The sequence below is a fragment of the Peromyscus maniculatus genome, chromosome 16 (genome assembly GCF_049852395.1).
Source record: "Peromyscus maniculatus bairdii isolate BWxNUB_F1_BW_parent chromosome 16, HU_Pman_BW_mat_3.1, whole genome shotgun sequence".
Classification (NCBI taxonomy): Eukaryota; Metazoa; Chordata; class Mammalia; order Rodentia; family Cricetidae; genus Peromyscus; species Peromyscus maniculatus.
The window spans coordinates 16428998-16449933 of NC_134867.1; the positions used below are offsets into that span (position 1 = coordinate 16428998).

The 20936-nt window shown below is 41.6% G+C and overlaps 1 protein-coding gene across 2 annotated transcripts in view; it reads right to left on the reverse strand.

Annotated features, from left to right (window-relative positions):
- Lama4 (laminin subunit alpha 4) overlaps positions 1-20936 on the reverse strand; it is a 152172-nt gene that overhangs the window by 26349 nt on the left and 104887 nt on the right. For both annotated transcript variants that reach the window (XM_016002796.3, XM_042262061.2), the window contains exons 16-27: positions 20134-20250; positions 17793-17972; positions 15450-15589; positions 12513-12692; positions 11491-11636; positions 10838-11000; positions 9758-9891; positions 9165-9336; positions 5925-6056; positions 3949-4091; positions 2816-2954; positions 2264-2401 (exon numbers count right to left, since the gene is read on the reverse strand). In XM_016002796.3, the coding sequence (XP_015858282.1) occupies positions 2264-2401; positions 2816-2954; positions 3949-4091; positions 5925-6056; positions 9165-9336; positions 9758-9891; positions 10838-11000; positions 11491-11636; positions 12513-12692; positions 15450-15589; positions 17793-17972; positions 20134-20250 (1784 nt within the window). The remainder of the gene's footprint in view (positions 1-2263; positions 2402-2815; positions 2955-3948; positions 4092-5924; positions 6057-9164; positions 9337-9757; positions 9892-10837; positions 11001-11490; positions 11637-12512; positions 12693-15449; positions 15590-17792; positions 17973-20133; positions 20251-20936) is intronic.

The following is a 20936-nucleotide window of genomic DNA, read 5'->3' on the forward strand; positions in this document are numbered from 1 at the left end:
AATCTTAGCTTCGCCAATCTTCTACAGATCTTATTTATTTTCATGGGAATGAAGATTGAACCAGGGCTTCATGCATGTGAGGCCGGTTCTTGGTCCCTGAGCCATATTTTGACATAAGTTTTGTAAGCTGTTGTAAATCCAAAGGCAAAGAAGAGTGTAACTTCTTTCTAATGTATAAATTAAATCACACATGTCTTTGTTCTTATATGGAGAGGTTATTGTTATTATGGTGCCATGGGTACTTCGAACAGGTTGTGGATATATGTGGTTTCCTTCATAAAGCAATATCCTAAAATGTTTAGGGCAAAATACACATGAATAGGAAGGCTATCTAGTACATTGAAATATTGCTCTCAAGATGGTAAAACAAGGAATTGGTGATATATGGTAATATTCTTCCTTATAAAGACATTAAATAATAGATTTAATAGACCTGACAGCTTCTACATTTTGAAACTAGCAGACATGAACAAAAATGATATTTTCAAATGTCTGTGTCAACTGCAATGTCAAGTGAAAAACATGTGTAATTCCGTTGAGTGACAGAGTTAGAGGTACTGCTAACACTACTGTGGTTTGTTGCCATATTAAAAAATAGAAGACAATGTTATTTCAGCTGGAGAAAATAAAGATAGAATTTTCCACAATTGAGTCTACAGATTCTTTGAATTCTGTCCATCAGCTCCCGAGCGGCAGAACAGAATTCCACACGAAGATATGTCTATGGCTGCAATAGTGGCCTGCATGTTATGGAGGTAACCAATTGCTTTCTGGCGGGATTTAAGGCCTGCTCCATAGAAGGAAACACATGCCCAGTACTGTCAATCTGGCTGAGAACCTATGGTTGGGAGCTCACAGGCCCCAGGGGTGAACTTACCACTGTCACTCAGCTAAACAGACATAGTATCATCTAACTATGCCCTCTGATTTTTATCTCAATACCCATAGATTAGTATGGTTGGTTCTTAGATGTCCTCAGAGAAGTTTTATGGTGGTATTTTATTTGTACTGAAATGTGATTTTAATTGCATGTTAATAAATAAAGTTGCCTGGGGGTCAGAGCTATTAGAGCCATAGCAAAAGCTGGGCACTGGTGGTGTACACCTTTAATCCCAGCACTTGGTAGGCAGGGCTAGGTATATCTCTGTGTGTTCAAGGATACAGCCGACATTGGAGACACACACCTTTAATCTCAATACCAACCATAGAAGACCTGGAGGTCTGTACAGACAGACCATGACGAGGCGGTCATGTGGTTGGGTTTACAACCAATGAGAAGGCAGAACAGAAAGTCTATATAAAGACAGACAGGAAGTAGGTCTCTTTCGGAGAGGTCTCTTGGCTAAAGAGGTTAGCTGCAGCAGGTGAGTAAGGCTTTTAGCTCTGATCTCTTGGCTTTCGTCTTTGCATTGGTTCTGTGTTTCTTATTTAATAAGACGGTTGGTTATATCTACAAAGTTTCTTTGTGCAGTGGAGGGCAGTCAACTCAGAAACTCACAGCTAGTCAAAGTTTTCAGAATGTAAGTTCATGGGACTTTTGTGTCACTTCCCTCCCCTTGAGGCTCCTGGACCATGGAGGGAGGGGGAGTGGAGAGACTGTAGGAGCCAGAGGTTGGGGAAATCTGAAGTCAAAGTGTCGTCTACACTCATGAGCTCATGGCACCTGTGATTGCCTCAACAGGACCTGTAAAACCTCAAGCCAGTCAACATTCTAGCATGAGAGGAAGGGGTTTGTGAGGCCCACCCCAACTGAGGAGGTGTGGTCTGTTGATGGCTTCTTCAGGAGGGAGTCCATTTTCTTTGAGGGTAGGCCTCTGGTAGGTCAATGATCCAGTGGAAGGCTTCATACCCAGGAGTACATGGGCAGCACAAAATAGACTTGGACTTGAAGGGTTTTATATATATTAAAAAGAGGACACTGGTTGGGGGTAGGGAGGGAGGTGGAATGAAACAGGAAGAGTTAGGGGAAGGAACGTGTGTGTGTGTGTGTGTGTGTGTGTGTGTGTGTGTGTGTGTGTGTGAGAGAGAGAGAGAGAGAGAGAGAGAGAGAGAGAATGATCAAATACATTGTATAACATTCTCAAAGATTTAATAAGATAATTATATTTAAAATATGTGTATTGCATATTTAACATCTGATAGTCTCTGTGTATTTGTGAGTCAAAATCTGAATAAAAAAATTCACTTTTTAACATGCATAAAACTTGATTCTGATAGACAAAGCAGCCACACAAAGCACCCTCAGAGGGAAACAAGTACTTACCCCTGAAGCATAGTAGAACAGTAACCCGTTTGGCTGCAGCGTTCGGAAATTGAAACCCCCTTCAAAGCCATCAAAGAAAGATATTTTCTGAACCGAAGCAATAAAACTTTGCCCGTTGAAATATGCTCTGCGAGATATCTGCACGAGGAAAGGGAAATGCAGTGTTTGTGGTAATTGTGGAACATGTGTGTCAGTTTTCGTATACAAGGAGCCTCGCCTGCTGTGTAAGCTGTTTGAGTTTCGGGTTTTCTTTTCGCTGGAATTCAGGCACGCTAGCTGTGTTCCTACAGCGGCTGGGTTTCAGCTCCGCCCATTTCTTACACCCCAGTGACCAATAGCATTTGCACAGCCTCTCTGGGCTTCGGATGCCCCACCCACTGGAAACTGGAGCAGGGATATAGGTGACAGGGGTGTCCCACAAGCCTTTCTAGTTTAATGAGTTTTCCTTCTCCTGGCAGCAGAGAGGCACCCGGAGAAGCAGAAAAGGGTTGATCTAGCTGTAGAAAGTGCTATGTTTACCTGGGGAAAAGCTCTTGACTGAATGGTACTTACCAGAGAGTCTTCTGGGCATCCATAACCAACTCCTAGGGTTTCTGTCTGCTCCAGTAAATTGAAATCTTTCTTTTGGAACTGGAAACCCTTCATGCAGCCCCTGAAGTTGATATCTAGGGGGAGATGTGCTCTTAGGGTCCTGGAAAAGGAAATCAGTCCTCACTGGCACGGCTGTGCTGGTAAGCCGCATGGCATATATACTAGAGCTCTGCTTACTTACAATCACAGTGGCTTTAAAACCATCTCTAGTCTCACGCTTGTTTTGGATAAGCATAGAGCTGTGGCAAACCCTTGTGTGGAGCAGACTGAGCTCCAAGTCGAGACAACTTGCTTACCTCTTTATAAGTTCTCAAAAAGTTTTAACTTACATTATCAATTGCTATCTTTATAACAATCAGGTGACGTAGATGGAATTTATTTATTTTGAGATTTATTTATTTCAATTTTTTTTGTCTGGGTATTTTGCCTGTGTGTATATCTATGCGCCGTGTTCATGGATCGTGGAGGCCAGAAGAGGTTGTTGGATCCCCTTGGAACTGGAGTTACAGACGGTTGTGAGCTGCCGTGTGGGTGTGGGGAATCAAATCCAGGTCTTTTGGAAAAGCAGCCAATGCTCTTAACCGCTGAGCCATCTCTCCAGCTCTGTTCCTATGCATTTAATGCACAGTAAGAGCTGAATTATCGAATCCACCAGAACAATGTGTCAGCACACACAAACCATGGCCTCGGGTATACCCTCCCGAAGGTACACACTGCCAGTCACCATTGAAGAGCTCAAAATAAGTTTCAAGACTAAATGAAAAGTGAAAGTATACAAACCATTTCATCTTCAACATGATACGTTATGCTCTCCTCCTCCTCCTCCTCTCCTTGAGCAACACTGTAGGAGAGTGTTCTAAAATAATGTTCTATTAATGAAATCTGTAAATTACACACAGGAGATGCTGATCTAAGGCGGCCATAGGCTGGCTGCAGGGGGCCGGTGGAGACGCGGCTATGTCTGTCTATACCTGTGCAGGTGAGTAAAAGTAGCGAGCCAGGACGCTCAAGCCTCTCATCGGACCTCTCCTGGGTATTGCAAACTCATCAGTCGATCATGAGCAGTGGAAAGCCGTGTAACGAAAGAGCTGTACCTGGACTGTAAAACTTCTTGGGGGGCGCCTCCAATGTAGATGTCCGTGAAAGGTATTTTCTTCTTTTCATTATCCATGCTCTTGACATGCCGTCTGTCCACCACCAGAATCATTTTCTTGTCATTGTGGTAAATGATTGAGATCTGGAGGAAACAAGGCATTGTAAGCCTGTTTAACAATTAGGGTTTTTTAAAATAAAATTTTAGTATATTTTAACTATCCTGTTTCTAACCACCTGTGTTCTTCTTTGTTCACAAGATAGGGAATAGATTTTCCCTTTTATTCACAGTTATGAAAACTATGGTTTATGTGATGTGAACTAGCAGTTTATATTTCTGAGGGGAAGGATCCATCCCTTTCTGGGAAAGGAACTAGCACAGGCTAAATTTTTCTAGAAGTCCTGTTATTTCTGTTTGTTTGTTTGTTTTCTCCTTCCTCTTCTGAGAAGATCTACAAAGAACTTAAAAGCATCTATCTTCTTTAAAAAAATTTTAAAAAGCTTGGTTAAGGTATCACTGATTATAAAACTGCCCATATTTAAACAGGTTATATAATTTGTGAAGTTTAGACATATGAAAATACCCACTATATCACCAGCCCAATCAAGTTAACAATATCTAGTATTTCTTAAAGTTTTATGGCTTCATTGTACCCCCTTGTGGTCTCTGTCTCTGTCTCTCTCTCTCTCTCTCTCTGTGTGTGTATAACACATAACATTATAAGATCTGTCCTCCCAACAAGATGTATTTTCTTTTGTGGTGCTGGGAATGGAACCCAGGTCGCATGTGGGTGCATGGATGTGCATGACTATCCCTGCAAAAGTGTTTAAAATAGCAAGCCTGTCACTTGCCTAGGACAGTGCTCCATCACGGAACTACATGTCCAGCAATAAATTCTAATAATTGGTATTTGTACTAGCATCATGTTATTTAGCAGATCTCTAAAATTGATTCATCTACTACAGTAAAAACTGTCCACACAGTGGGCAACTCCTCACTTTCCAGTCCCTCTAGCCCCTGCACAGCACCACTACATGCTTAAGCAGGTGCTTTCTGGATTGTAGAGTGCATGCTATCAAGGTGTCAGTTCTGGGTACCATTTCTGTATTATTTTGAATTACTAGATTCGCATAAATAAACATGGAATTGTTGTTTAAAAGACAGTGAGCAAGTTCCTGAGCAGAGTTGAAAGAGATATCGCCTGTGTTTCTAGGAAGCACAGGGCTTTTGTTCTGAGCAAGCTCACTGTTCTAGTCGCAGTTCTAGCAAATCTGTAAAAATGCTAGTCAGACCAACAGTTGAGTTCTGCTTTTACTGAAAGCCATCCTTAGGAAGCTTCTGGACACTGAACTGAAAAAGGAAAAACAGCTAGCTAGCAACTGCATCTGTGTTTGACTTAAAAGATATTACATCTTTTATATGACTTATTAAATTATATATTTAAAGTTGTTGAAGATGTAGATAAAGGGTATTTTCAACAGACTATGAATATGGTTTAAGACTAGCAAACATACTTTTGGGATCCTCTTCATGAGGAAAATCACTAGGCATTTCTACATTCTAGGGAACAAGTTCAAGAGAAAATTCTATATTTACTTATATAACCTATTAATGAGGCTTAAAGTATAAGTAATAAGGGCTTTGTATCTGCATTCTAACATGTTCAACACACACACACACACACACACACACACACACACACACACACACACACACTATTTTGTTGGTCCGCTATTTATAAGCAAGACATTTAAGATTAACAAAGAGACTTTTGGTCTATGAATCCCTTTTAAAGAAAAGGGAACTTCCAGTGACTCTTGTTAGAAATTTTAACATGTGTTTTCCCGGGGTGGAGTAGATGAGGGCACATGAATTGCTCTTCAGATGTGGGTGTATTAATTTATTATCCCACCCACTGCATTTGGCCACCTGGTCTAAGAGTTAAAACCCAACCCATCCGAAGTACAATGACTATACCTCATGGTATTTTGCATCATTAATCTGGGCTTTTTTCATTGTGTCCTCAAGATGCACAGGGCCGTTGCTGAATCCAAAGTCATAGAACACATGTAGGTAGCCATTGCGCATTTCTAGGCTGAAAAACATGCTCTGTAGAGAGAAAGAAACCAGAAGATAGGAGCATCCACTGTTATGAAATAGTCAGATTTAGTTGAATTTGAGAAATGATATTACAATTCTTTATTAATGGAATTCCTTGAAGATTAGTCTCATGAAATTCCTATAAGTAAAATAACAATTATGTCTCCATCAGCACTTACTTCTTACATGTTAATAAAAGCACTAATATTTTCATGAAATTTGAAATACCTATCTTCTTTAATTTTTATGTTAACCTACAAACCATTGCATGGAAATTGCACAATATTGACCTTAAATTCTTCAAGACAAAGTCGAATATACCATGTTCTTTCAACTGCCTGTTGTTAAGCAACTTTTGAAAATATAATAGCCCCAAAGATGCAAATGTATTTATTTAAGGGTGAAAATTAGTAATACTGAAAAATCATTTTGAGGTAGGCTAAAGAGTTCCTCCAAAGTGCCAACAAATATGGATACAGGAAAAAGAAGGTCATTTCTGTATTGAGCGACTGGATTTGGATAAATGAAGATGGGATTAGAATGAACTTGGGTCAGATGATGTTAAAGAATAGAAATAACTCAGCAACTGTCAAATAACTTGCTGGCTGGGTTTCTCATTTCAGAAGATGGTTCATAGATACATGAATTTGGAAAATAAAGTATCATGGTGAAGTCTTCATTCTACAAAAAGTGATCTCTTGAAAGGAGTTTGTATATTTCTTTTCTTTTTTTTCTTCTTTTTTTTTGTTTTTTTTTGTTTTTTTGAGACAGGGTTTATCTGTGCAGCTTTGTGCCTTTCCTGGAACTCACTTGGTAGCCCAGGCTGGCCTCGAACTCACAGAGATCCGCCTGGCTCTGCCTCCCAAGTGCTGGGATTAAAGGCGTGTGCCACCACTGCCGGCTGAGTTTGTATATTTCTTGACATGGGAAACAATCTCTAAGGTCGAGGGAAGAGGTTTTAATTTTTATTTATGTTCATTAAAAAATCTGAAATAATTTGGGCATGGTGGAGCATGCCTTTAATCCCAGCACTTGGGAGGCAGAGGCAGGTGGATCTCTGTGAGTTCGAGGCCAGCCTGGTCTACAAAGCGAGTTCCAGGACAGTCAGGGTTATACAGGGAAACCCGGTCTTGAAAAACCAAACAACCAAACCAAACCAAAACAACCCACTAGAAAAAAAATCCAAAACCCAAAACCCAACTGAAATACAGACAGCCATCTTTGACATAGACTATTGACCCTGGCACTTCATTTCACAGTTGTACCAGACTTTCCTAGATTTCACATAGCTGGTGAGGACTTCCTGGATTGAAGGGCCCAAGGTGTCCTCTTTGGGCCTATTTGTGGAGTTTACTGGTGATATGACTTAAAAAAATAGAATTTTGACCATCATTTTGTACTGAGATGTGGAGTGATATGAAAATGCTTTGGGGCAGGTAGGTATCTGCTGGTTACTTCCTGTGAAGTTTTGACAATACTTAAAAGACATTTTCTTTGTTATGAAATGTGTTGTTTTAAATTGTTGAACTTTATATGTGATGACAAGTGTCTTTCAGTAGCATGAAACCCGGCTATTTCAAAAAACAGAGTTAATATGTCACCTCAAGATAAAGGGAATTATACCATGGATGAAAAAGTAGCATGCTCTCCCTCCCACCCCTCCTTCCTCTCTTTCTCAGAAAGTATGCTATAGATAAATGATGTTTGGAAACATTTTGGGGGTGTGTTTTTCTATTGTTAAATGATTTTGGTGATGAAAACAACAAAATGTACTATCTATAAAAAACTCTCATTTTGGAACTCTCGGGCTCTAGAGAGGGGGAGAAAAAGGAGGAGAGAGAAGTACTAAGAACAGTGGGGTGGGACACCCCAGGTCTGGTTTGTGCAGGTGTGGAAATGCTACAGGAAATCCCCAAATCCCATCCATTAGTTGGCATAATTAGTGGGGTGTTTTTTTTTATTTTTATTTTTTGTAAACTCTCTTACATCTCCTACATCTATACTATTTTTTTTCCATCTTTGGAATATATATTGATTTTTCAGTTTTATATGTCCACAGAAAATCCCAGCATAATTGAGTGACTGTATCAGCTTATGGAAAGCTTCAGTTTCTGGTCACAGTATTAAGTCATGTCTGTACTTTCAATTTTTTTTTTTTATGAGAAAAGATTTCTAATCTGTTTTAAAAAATCTTTCAAAGAAGACATTTAGTGGTTTGGAGCAATTTTATTAAAGTTCACAAGATAATAGAGTATCTGATTTGCTCAGAAGAACTGACATGAGGAGAGAAAATGAACCAGCCAACTAGCAAAGATTACCTGGGCCAGGTGGAGCATGAAATTTAAAAATGTGTATGATTTAGTAGGTACAGCTAATAATATATGCCATATATATATGTATATACATTTTATTTGGGGCAGGAATTCTATCTAGTTTTGACAGCCAATAAAACAGTAATGATAAAAACTGGGGTTAGGATGTCATTTTTGAATCACTGTGTCACAGAGTAGAAAAAGAAATTCAGGAACAGTACATTTTATTATATCATTCTCACTAACATTGTTATTATTAATAAGATATTTTTAGCAAGTTTAGGTTTCTATATTATTAGTAAATGAAAATAAATTCCATTTTATTTAAAAATAAGTATTTATATTTAAATGTTTTATATTTAAATTTACATATATTTAATTTATATATTTATATTAAATTTAAAATTTCTTTATTTAATATTTTTCATTGTTTTTCTTACGACTTTTGAGTGTTTCATGACATGCTTATGAGATTTTGCCACATATATATATATATTACTTATAAGGAGAATATCTTAATATAGACTAGATCTTAGTGCTGAGTTTTTTTGTTATTATGAAAGGGTATATTTAATATATATTGAAATTGAGGTGTGGAGAAGTGCCTCTCAGGACTGCTTTTATTTAATGCTATCAGAACTTCCCTGGAGAAAAATAAATCCAATTTTCCTTTCTAAACTAGATATTCATTTTGATGGCTTGGAGCACCCCACCTGGTGGGGTGGGTGGGGTAGTTCCTGGAAAAATGGATAGCGGAGAGCAAAGGAAATACAGGGGAGTAAGTAGGGCTTCCATGTTCACTCACCCCGTTGACCATCAGAAGCACGAGGCCGTTATCAGCTGGTGTTCGAACTTCGATGTCGAAACGAGTCACCTGGCCAAATTTCCCTCTCCTCGTGATGTCCCTCACCACAGCATAACTAGAGCCATCGAAGAAGTAGCTGGCAGCCCGGCTCTGAGTGAAGGCCAGCTTATCCCTGAAACGGAACACAGGGTCACTGGGTGTTACAGGTTTGGTTACAGCTTCTCCAGTGAGACCCGTGAACCCATGTTTAGAACATCTTCCATCGTCCTGGTGGCATGTAAGTGAAGCCCTGTTGTCCACAGGGAAGATACAATATAGATGAATCAAATGGACTGTTTTAAATGAGTTTCTTCCCCATTCTATACTAGGATAGTTGAAATATTCAAGGAAACCCCTGACCTTAGAATCCTAAATCAAATGCAAAAAAGAGGAAGAAAAATTAATTTTAATGGTGCGCATGCTCATCTGTGGCAGAGGAAAACGGAAGCACATTTTGCAGGCCTGACACCCACCCAGCTTCACACATACTGCTTTTCCTGTCCACTGCCCATGCCTGACTATGGAAGGTCTTCAAGCTCCTAACGGTCTCTTACCTGGCACAGGGCACTGTCTTAGATGGATCCATATTATAGATGTGCTTGAAATTGTACAGACTGATCACATCATTGTTCAGAGTGGCCAGTTCCAGGCAGCCTGAGTAGCTGGGCAGGTTTAAGCTGGCAGGGAGCTGTGGGACCGAGAGATGAAATCAATTACCCCATGGTCATGTTGCACACGGACACTTTGGAACAGGGACTCAGACGGACCCATCCCCTGGCATGAACATCTCTCCACACCAGAGCTTGCTGCAGTATGCCAGGCCACTTACGTAAACAGTGATTTGTCAGTTTCACATATCTTAGTGGAGAAAGGGTGCTGACTGGGTATGGACTCTGTATACTACATACCCTTGTCAACAAATTCACAGTGAAAACCATTGTCACACCAATTCTGTGAAGTGGGTATTCCTGGTCTCATACAAAGATAGAGTAATTCTCAAGAGAGGGTCAACAATGTGCCCACAACTGTAAGCAAGTCCTTGAATGGGAGGCCCGATACCGACTTCTCCTCTCTTGGGCCCTTCCTTTATCCTCTCTCCGTCAGGTCTCATACTCTCCCTTAGATCTTACCCTTTCTCATCTCGTATGTTTTATATTGTGCTTGTATATTTCAGGTAACAGTATTTGAAACTGCCATGTGCAATGCTGAAATCTAGATCCAAGCCAGTGGCATTCTAAGCTACAAATATTCTAGTAGCAGAGAATACTAATTCTTACCTGGGAGTAACATTTATTACCTTTACATTATGACATTACAAAACGTCATTACAAAACATCATTATAAAATTACAGTTTTCTGTAATATATTTTTTTTGTAATGACATTTAGTTACAAAGTGGTACTAGTTAATCTTCAAGCATTAGCTGTGACTTGAAAGTATCAGACTTTGAAAATATGGGTAGTCGAGGCCAGATGGAGACACCAGACTTACAGATCGATTCTGCTCCCGAATTCTACCACCCATCGAACTGAGCTCTTGAAGTGGCACCCGACTCCCCAACCCCAGTCATTTAGGGTTTATAGGTTTATGAAAGAGCCACAGCAGATTTGCACTAAGCCAGCTGTATAGCTTACCTTGAAGTTGGCAGGCACCCCGCCGACATAAAACACAGTGTCCTCGGGGACCAGATCCAGCAAGGAGTCGTCTCCTGAAACCTCCCCCTTCTTAATAAACTTTTCTTCCGCTGTGCTGCTGAGGCTGGGCACTGTCAAGAACACCTTCCCGTGTTTCCCTACCCTGGTGACAGAAAGGGCTGTCACTCATTTCAGCGTGGCCATTTGTAGAAAATACGTTCATTGTGTCAATGTTAATGTTACTCCATTAAAAAAATAGGTGTTTGATTGTATCATATTGTTGCGCACATACAGAATATCCACTACTGGAGGAAAGTAGAAAAACAGACATCTTAATTTTAAAATTTAACTTACAGCAAGGTAAAACCATCTGATAATCAGGTTGCTATTTAGAAATAACCATTTTTTTTTTCTAGTATTTACATTTCACTCAGGTGTTTGGGAAGGAATATGGGAACAGTGGAAGAAAAGGAGTAAGACAAAAAAGAAAAAAAGCATATCCCATCTATGAGAAGACTCTCTCTCTCTCTCTCTCTCTCTCTCTCTCTCTCTCTCTCTCTCTCTCTCTCTCTCTCTCTCTCTGTGTGTGTGTGTGTGTGTATAGACTTCTTAGGAAATGGGCACATCAGCCACTTGTCATGGATTCGCCTTACCTCTCAATCTTGACAATACTAAAGTAAGCAGGCCAGGAGCTGACAGGCTTGGAATCCAGAGGAATTTCCACATCTTTGGTCCCCAAGTTATAAACGTACACCAGGTTATCATTTTTGATTGTGAGACCCATGTACTCTTTTTTGGCCTGAAATATCAAGAAGTCACTTCAATAAAATCAATAAGGATAATCCACACAAAGGGTATCTATCATCTGTTTCGTTTCTGCAAAGCACAATTACAGGTCCAAAGAGCTGCTGCCTCCAAGCATCTTCTGGCCCTAATTGCCCCTCCAAGCTGCTGCTAGACTGGCATCTGCTCCCGGTTTCTACCCTCCCCGGGTCTGCATCAGAGTGTGCTGACTCTGTGCTATCTCTAAGGGCTGGCTGCACTGGTGGAGGGTGAGGAGAGGCGAGGACTACTGAAGGCTCATGGGAATGTGAAGGCTGCTGGAAGCGTGCCAGCACTGTCAGGTTAGCTTAGGGATCCCGTACCTGGACAAAACCAGTCCTTACGCACCTTTAAGCAGGATTCAGCACTGACAAACGGAGGCTATAGTTATTCCAAAGGCCTTTCAAACGCTTTGTTCAGACTCACTCAAGTCAGTGATGGGATGCCGCCAGGAAGTAATCTCCCACATACTACCCCTATTCCTGGAATCTCTTGCCCTCCGGTCACAGCTTGTGTCCCGCCATTAAAATGATTTCTGGCCCGTACTGTCACAGTGGAGACTTGTTTGCTTTTTTCTTTTCTTTTTTTTTTTTTTAAAGGTTTATTTATTTATTGTGTATACAGTGTTCTGCCTGCATGTGTCCTTGCAGGCCAGAAGAGGGCACCAGATCTCATTGCAAGTGGTTGTGAGCCACCATGTGGTTGCTGGGAATTGAACTCAGGACCTCTGGAAGAGCAGTCAGTGCTCTTAACCTCTGAGCCATCTCTCCAGCCCTTGTTTGCTTTTTTTCAACAGCTCTGTTCCAGGCGGAGGGCAACACTCTCTCCGCTAAATCCTCCGCTGTGCGCTTACGTTTTTGCTTCCGAGGTAGAGGACAAACTGATCTGCTGCCCAGCTCCCAGCCTGCCCCGGCTGCTTTGCCGGAGGCTTCATGTACAAGCTGATGGACGTGAAGGCCTTCAGGTCATCCACGCTGACTTTGGGGTGCACTTCAACAGCCGACTGGCCATCGAACATCATGGAGACTTGGATCTGGAATTATACAAATTGTTCCATTAAGAGTGCTCTGAAAAAAAAAAGGGGGGGCAGAGTGCTCTCCCCCAGTTTCTGGAGGGACCGCGGCTTGCCTCCATCCCTTTGTTTACTTACACATTAACTCGCTTAGTTAGAGGAAGTGTTTAGGGCAGATCACAACATGATAGCTTTAGACTAACCCGGGCTGAAGAGAGCACAGGAGTAAAGGATGGACCAAGCAGATCCAAGGATGAGGACAGACATGACTCCCATGGTGAACTATACCCTCAGGTGAGTGAACAAAATAAGGTGAAGGGATACTTGACTGGTCTTACAAATCACAGTGGCTCTTCAATGCACAGAAGAATTAGTTGTTTGGAGAAGCATAACTCATCTTGGGTACTAAAGCGGCTGAAACTCTTTCCCTAAGGCCCTAATCAAAGCAGTCCAGAGTAAAGCTGTGGGCAGCATCCTGACCACACCCGAGCAGTCAGGGTCTAGGCATGGCCTCCGACTTCACACCTGCCATTTCACTTAATGACTAGGCAACCCTAAGTCAGCCACTCAGGATTCTTCTGTAAAGTGACATACTAAACAGGCTGTGAGAAATAAGGGGGTAACTGTAAAGCGCTTTCCACCCCTGGCGCTCTCCCTGTAATAGTTGTAGTAAGAACTTCCTTGAGCCGTTTCCTGTAATGTTTCTCAGAGAGGCAAAGCACAGTTTCAGCTAGAGGCCCCTAGATGACACTAGGAACTGATTTGATTTGTGAGAGATTTGGGGGGAGCATTTGACAATGTGCATATTCACACTGTCCGTTCGAACCTCTCTGAATAATTAGATGTATTTATATCAATTGATATTGATTTGGCTGATGTTGATAGTCAGCTAGCTTGAGGGTCTAGTCCCCAGCACTTGGAGCACAGCTGTCTCTCCTGTTATCGGTTGAGTAGAGATCAATACTTCTCAACAAACAATCAAGCAGTGTGTAGGCCTGAAGCCTCCCTGAGAGTCAGAGAAGGCTGTCTGTGTGTACGAAAAACGTCTCACTTTGGAGCCGAGTGCCCGGCAGCCAGGCTCAGTCTTTGTTTAGAAAATGACCTTTTATTTTGGTGATCAGGACCCCAATGTTATATTCCATTTAAGTAATATTGAATAACATCATCAAGAAAACTCCAACAAAAATAGTTTTTAAAATGTCCTTCCCACCTCCTTTTTTTTTTTTTTTTTTTTTTTTTTTGTCTTTGAGACAGTCTCACTGTGTTGTCCTGGAAACTTCTTATGAGTTCAGGATGGCTTCAAACCCACAATCCTCTGTTTTAGCCTCCCACATTCTGGGATGACAGGCACGTGCCACCACACCCAGTTTAAAAATGTCATTTCTTGATATATGTTTAAGATAACCTATCATGAAATATTCATAGAGGTATCCAAATAGGATAATTTGTAAGGTAGGATCTTTTCTTACACAGCACTTGAAGGGTGCATGCATTTACCAAGAATAATCCACAGCACTATAAAATAGTTGGTTTCTTATTCTTGTTTCCACCAGTCCTTGGGCGAATGTTCTGTTGGATGCGGTTCTTGAGAAAAGAAAAATCATGTACTTTGGTTGTAAAAATGAGGCTGATCTATAAATCAATGAAAACAAATTAAACAGAGGTCCAAGCACAAATCCTCTTTCGGCATGTGAGAATGTTAATGGTGTGGGCATCCGCTGTGACAGTGCCGCCTCTAGGTGTCTTGTGGCTCGGTGGCCTCTGTAACAGAACCTCAGACATGTGCCTTCCACTCATGATTCCTCACTTAAGCCTGTGGAGCGATCAACAAAACCTTCACATAACATGCGTTGTGTGGGAGCCCGTTCTCGGGTTCCTCATGGCTTTACCCAGCAGGTCCGAATAGAGGATGATCAGGACCACGGGCCTGAGTGCAGGTGTCTGAGATGGTCTGCACTTGGCTGTGCTGGGGGAGGAGGTCTTTTGCTCCACCCCTTGGTGTGTCTATAAAAACCCTGGGCCAGAGACAGTCGGGGCCCGTTGGAATAGGTTCCAGGCCCTCTCGAGGCTATCCTTTATTTTCTGTTTATCTCCACAAGATTCTCCGCTATAAATCCTTCTATCTAATATTTCCTGCTGATCGCACTCAAGAAAACTCTGGGAAGCTGTGGGGGTGGTGGGTAAACGCCCCACAGCGTTGTACCAGAGAAGTTTTACAGAAGTGGGTCACATGGGCGAGACTGTTCCGTACGGTAATTGTACTAATGCAGCTGTTAAAAATGAATAATGAATATACTGCCTTTATTGAAGCTTAACTTGATTTCTTTTGCTTATGAGCTTTGTGGCTAATTCTGGCTCCACCTTAGGAGAACCAAGTAACTTGAAAGATGACAAGTGTTGAGCCTTCCTTGCTCTGAGGTTGGGACTAAGAATTGGTTTACTTACAAAAAAAGAAGGAAAAAAAAAAGATTTCTTTATTTGTATGTTTCCTGGGATGTGAACTTGCTCTGTGGCCCTAGAGGCAGGGAATTTGCTCTGCAGACAAGGCTGGCCTGGAACTTGCTGAGATCCTCTTTCCTCTGCCTCCAAGTGCTTTAGCTACAGTCTTGTGCCACCGTACCCCACAGGGTTACCTTCCACAGGTAACTTCTCATGTGACTCCAATAAAGAATACAGTGAGAAGGCACCAGGCCTCAGGAGCTGCTGAGGATTTGGAGCTCAGTGTTGTGTCCCCATCATTCCCAGGTAACTGGTGACACCACTCATCACGTCACGTACCTTGCTGGCGACACTCCTGGTCTGAGCAATGAGCTCTCGGATCCTCTGGATGCTGGCAGAAACATTGCTTGCGGGCCGCTTCTGCTCAACGGTCCGAAGCTGATCCAGCAGCTGGGGGACAACCTCTGTGAGATTTCGTACTGCAATAAGGAAAACGAGTCACTTGAATTAATTATATTTTAAGGATCAAGTGAGAGACAGAGAACATATTACCTCTGGTAGATCTATTGGACATCATTTTCAACCTTACAAAATTAATGGTGGAACTTAAAGCATAATCCATTCTGGTTTTTTTTTTTTTTTTTTTTTTTGGTGACATTTGGAGCACATATTGATTTATAAATGGAATGTGGTGTGTGCTGACTTACAAAGTACCCTCTAAAGGGCAGGCTCCATGAGCAACATACAGATGTTCCTTTAATCACACAGCATAGGCACCACACGTCTATTATACAGACTGATGCAACAGGTGAGGAGGCCTTGACTGATGAAAGACAAGAAGGGTGTTCTCCAGGACGGCTGTGTGTATGCAGGACACTGATGCAGCTGCTGTGACGGGGGTGGGGTGGGGGGGTTGATAGGGGGGTGGGTGGGAGGGGTGGGGGGCGGAGTTAATGGAAGAGAGCACGAGTCAGCTGCCTTCACCACTGCTGGAGAGGGTGGCTTTGCAGCTGGACGGGATGGGCAGAGGAGGGGAAGCCCAAGCAGACTGCAGGACTTTCCTCTTCTCTCCCCATTCCCTCTCCTTTCCTTCTCTCCCCCTTCCTGCCCCCTTCCTCTCTCCCTCCTGCGTTCTCTCTTTCTCTTCAATCCTTTCTTTTCCTCTTTTTTTTTTTTTTTTTAATTCTAGATCTCCTTCTGAGGAAACAACCCCCGGGCATTAGGAGATTCACTAATTAATCGAAAGAAGTGGCAAGGGTGGGGCACCCCCCCCTTCAGTTACCTGGTAGAGCATTGATTCTAGTAGTCGTTTTATACTAGAGTGAACTGTAAAGTGGGAAAATAATAAAAATATTTAAACTACTACCTTAAAATTTTGCTTATGGAAAGACATATAAGACAGACTTCTGGCCCTCTTCATATGGACTCTTTCTAAAGTCTCTTACATCATGGGATGTTGTTTGATTTACTTTGTTTTAAAGCACAAAGTGCTATTTGGGGAAAACGCAGTAGCCTGGGACAATTTCAGTTGGTGCTCTCTTTGGATGCTATTATGATAACTTGATAGGACAAATGAAAAAAAAAGATGAAAATAAATTTAACACAGACACAGAAAATATTCCCAAGGCAATGTCTTGACAAATGAAAATACTGAATAGCACAGAGACACTCCCCCAGCTGGAGATCAAACTAGGGCTTTAAAAATTCTAGAAAAGTGCTCTGCTATTGAACTAGACAAATCTTTTAAAGGTTAAAAATTAAAAACTGATTGAGTACAATGGTCATGTGGATGAATTTATGAATACATATGGGAAAATATTATAAAAGAATTCTATTCCTGTATGGTAATCGGCCTTTGTAAATTTTGGTAGAATTGCTAGCGACTGACAGATCAGGTATGGATTCATGACCATTTTTAATTCAGATGTAGTCTGTAAACCTATTTTAGAGACTTTTTGTGGATAATGACTAACAGGCATGATTTGTCATGACATTGGTAGACACTGATCTCCAAGAGATTTATGAAGAATCTGAATAAAAATGTGAGAATGGAAAAAGGTATTCTCTGTTATTATGTGATTTTAACTATATATACAGAACTACATTAGGTAGATATTAATATATTTCATTTTCATTGCTATAAAATTGATTATGTGAATTGGCTAACACACATAGTTGCTATTTGTTGGTAATAATTGGATCCACTCAAGTAGAATCCAAATGGTTGTCAGTAAAATCAACACCATTTACTATTTTTTCCCTCTAAAAGTAAGACAGTACTTTGCTGAAATTATTTACTCTAATGTTTGATTAAACTTTTATGCTAAAGGATTGGTCTTACATCGATAATGATAATTGCTACCATCATGATTGCTGTCACTTAATAGAAACTACTTCATCAACTTAACTACTATATTACTTCCACCAGTGCATCTACCTGTAAATTTTTGTGAAATTTATATGTATTTCATGTAGGTCCATACCTGTCTAGAAAGTAGATAAGTCTAGACTTTAGATAAATACATAGACGGACTGAGTAAAATGTTTCTCTTTTTCTGAATTCATTTCTATAGCATTCCAACCTAAAATGCAGATGGACCACACTGTTTCCCATCAAAGGTTGAGTAGACTTTAATGGACGATTCTTCGGATAGCCAAGCTTGTGGTGCTTGTAAGAGGTACCTGCATCCCGAGCAGAGTCCACGGCAGTGTTATAGGCAGAAGAGTCAAACGTCTGGAGGTTCTGGGACCAGCTGCTGAGGTTGTTGGCCATTGGCGTGGTGACCTGCTGGACAGCCACTGTCGTCTTGTTAGCTTCCTCGATGACCAGCTTGGACTGGCCCAGGCGTTGCTGGGCATCCCCTGGGCACAGAGCAGAGGGACAGTCCCTTTACTGGAGAGCACTGACATCACTTCAAACACGGGGGTGAAACAGACCTCAACTTTTGGGCTGTGAAAGAAGACTAAGACTTTTACATCGGTGACGACCGTGTTACAAGTTAAATGAACTAGGATATGATGGACAGCAGCGATGCGTGAGTCAGTAAGACTCTGCAGTCTCAACAATATTGAGATGTTTGCCTAACATGTTTTTAAATGAAGAGGAAAATTACAAAAACAAAACAAAACAAACAACAACCAAACTGAACCAAACCAAAAAACTGAGTGCGTCCTCAGGTGAGCAAGCTGTTTAGAGAGTGAGAGAAAATGTACATGAGGTTTCAGCTTCCGTGATGTTCACATCTGAACTTCATCATAAAAACCTCTTCCTTTGATGGAAAAGAAATTCTTGTGGAAGACTCCTGCTGTAAGAATGATGCTACATTCAGTTCAGAAGTAAATTAATAAGTAAAGTGTTTTTCTTGTTGTTACCATCTTTTTTTTTCAAAAGAAAAACAAGTTTTAGAAAAGCTTTAATGTTCAAATCCTATTTTCCTTAAGAAATGATTACATGTTTGGGCTGGGAGTCCCTACAGCCCCCATGAAGTCAGATGTAGTAGCAAACATCTGTAAGCCCAGTTCTACTACAGCAAGATGGCAAGTAGAGAGGAGAAGCCCTGGAAGCCTGTGGACCAGCTGGCAGCAAGGACTGCCACGGGCCTAAAGCCAGCCTAGCTAGGGTACATAGTAAGTTCTCGGCCACCATGGCTGCACATTAAGACCCTACCTCACAAAAACAGCAAAAGACTCAGGTATAGCGAGACATGTCTGTAATCCCAGCTGGCTGGAGGTAGAGGCAGGGGATCAAGTTCAGTTCACATGGTGAGTTCCAGGAACTAGAGACCTTGTTTAAAATGAGGTAGACCACGAAGGTCCATACTTGAGGTTGTTCTTTGACTTTCACAGTGCACAGTAGTACAGTGCACAAGTACTTGTGCTCTCTTTTGCTCACACACACACACACACACACACACACACACACACACACACACACGTGTGCGTATGCACATGCATACAGAACACACATATATGCACACAGATAAAACTTACTGCATGTTTAAAATAAAGATAATGTAAATTTACAACATCAAATTTTGTCTAGATGATGGGATTATGGGTGCTTTTTTCTTTTCCTCTTCTAAGACATGTTTTCACATTTTTCTATAAGGGTAATGTGTTACTTTTGTAATAAAAATACTTAGAAATCACTTAGGTGATGTTGTAACGTCAGGTTTTTAAAGTGAAGAAACATTTTGTTTAATCTTCCAGGCTCTGGATCCTGCTGTACTCTGGCTGGAATCCTGGCTCTCCCTTCTAGCACCAGTGCCCATGCCCTGACAAACCTCAGGATTCTCCTCAGCTGGAAGGTAAATAGTGACTCTCATCTCCACAGCACAGAGCCCAGCAAGCATCCATCATCAGTAGCTCTGATAAGGCTTCTCAGTGCGTGCACACTCTCCTAGCCAGAGCTCCCGGGCTCCAAGGCTGGCCGGCACATTTCAGCAAAACACCTATATCCAGAACAGTGTCTTAACTTTTGCTCTGCCTCGGAAGGCACATCTGCTTCCAATCACAGCTTTTCAAGACACCACTAGAGTCCCAGATTAGACAAGGGAAGCACTCTTGTTTCTCTTTTTGGTGCATCGATCTCCCTGCTTATTTGATAAGAATAACTTGACACATAACAGAAGGATGCTGTTTACAGCGGGGGGCCAGAGAAATCCAATAACCAAATTAGGGCACACTGTTAGCAAGGGTGGATGTTCACAGGAGAGGTACCAGGCGGCAGAAACAGCACAATCCTATTCAAACACATGTGGACACATGCATGTAGGCGCAGGGTAAAGACTGGAAGAAAACACTTTTGGTTTAATGCTCATCTCTGGGTGATACAGGTACAGCTTTGTTTTTAAGGATAGTTTTTAGATAGTAATGAACAGTGTTGTTGTTGTTGTTGTTATAAGAAAACAAAAACCTTACCGAATGACGGAATTGATGAACAAGGAGTCACCTCATCTCCCTCTGCGAGGTTGTTTTACACCAGCGGACAAACACTTGGGACCTTGAGGTTCTGGGTCCTTACCTCTCTCTGCTGCCTGTAGTCGCTTAACAGTGTCACTCAGCCTGTCTCTGAGGGCCCCCTTCCTCCACAAGGCTCCTCCCACACGCCTGCTGGTGTCAGCCACTGCCTCATCATTGCCTGTGGAGAAGAAGCAGAGGAAAGTACCAGGAGGTCCACCATGCCTGGACAAAGTCTCAACAACACACGTTCTGACTTGTGTCATGGACTCCAGTGTAATAATAATCTCGCACTCTAGAAAGAGACGGTCAGTTCTAGAAAATGGCATTTAGAATTAGAGGTACAAGACAGCAGAAAGCATGTGACACTAGCTGGGAGTGACTTAGGATGCCACGATGCTCACTTTTTTGGAGAAACAGAGCAAGGCTGTGGCTGCTAAAAATCCAGCAGCGCAAATGATAAAGTCAAAAAGACATTTATCTATCCATGTGATGATGCCTGGTTGTAATAGAATCCATTGTCCTCCTAGTTCTCTCAATAAAAAGTTTACAAATATATGTCACGTACCTAAGAAACATTATATATGCACAGTTTGGTGAACTTGCACACAGTGAACACAAAATATGGCCACACGGAAGTCATCAGGATGGAACATTATGAGCACCCACCAAGCTCTTTTGTGTTCTGTCTATGATTAACCAGAGAGGACCACTATTTGGCTTCTATTATCATCTAGCTTTAAAGACCTATTTTATTTTTATTTATGTGTATATGTTTGTGTCTGTGTGGGGTATGTGTACGTGAGTGTATGTGCCCACAGAGGCCAGAAGAGGGCACTGCCTACCCTAGAGCTCAAGTTATAAATG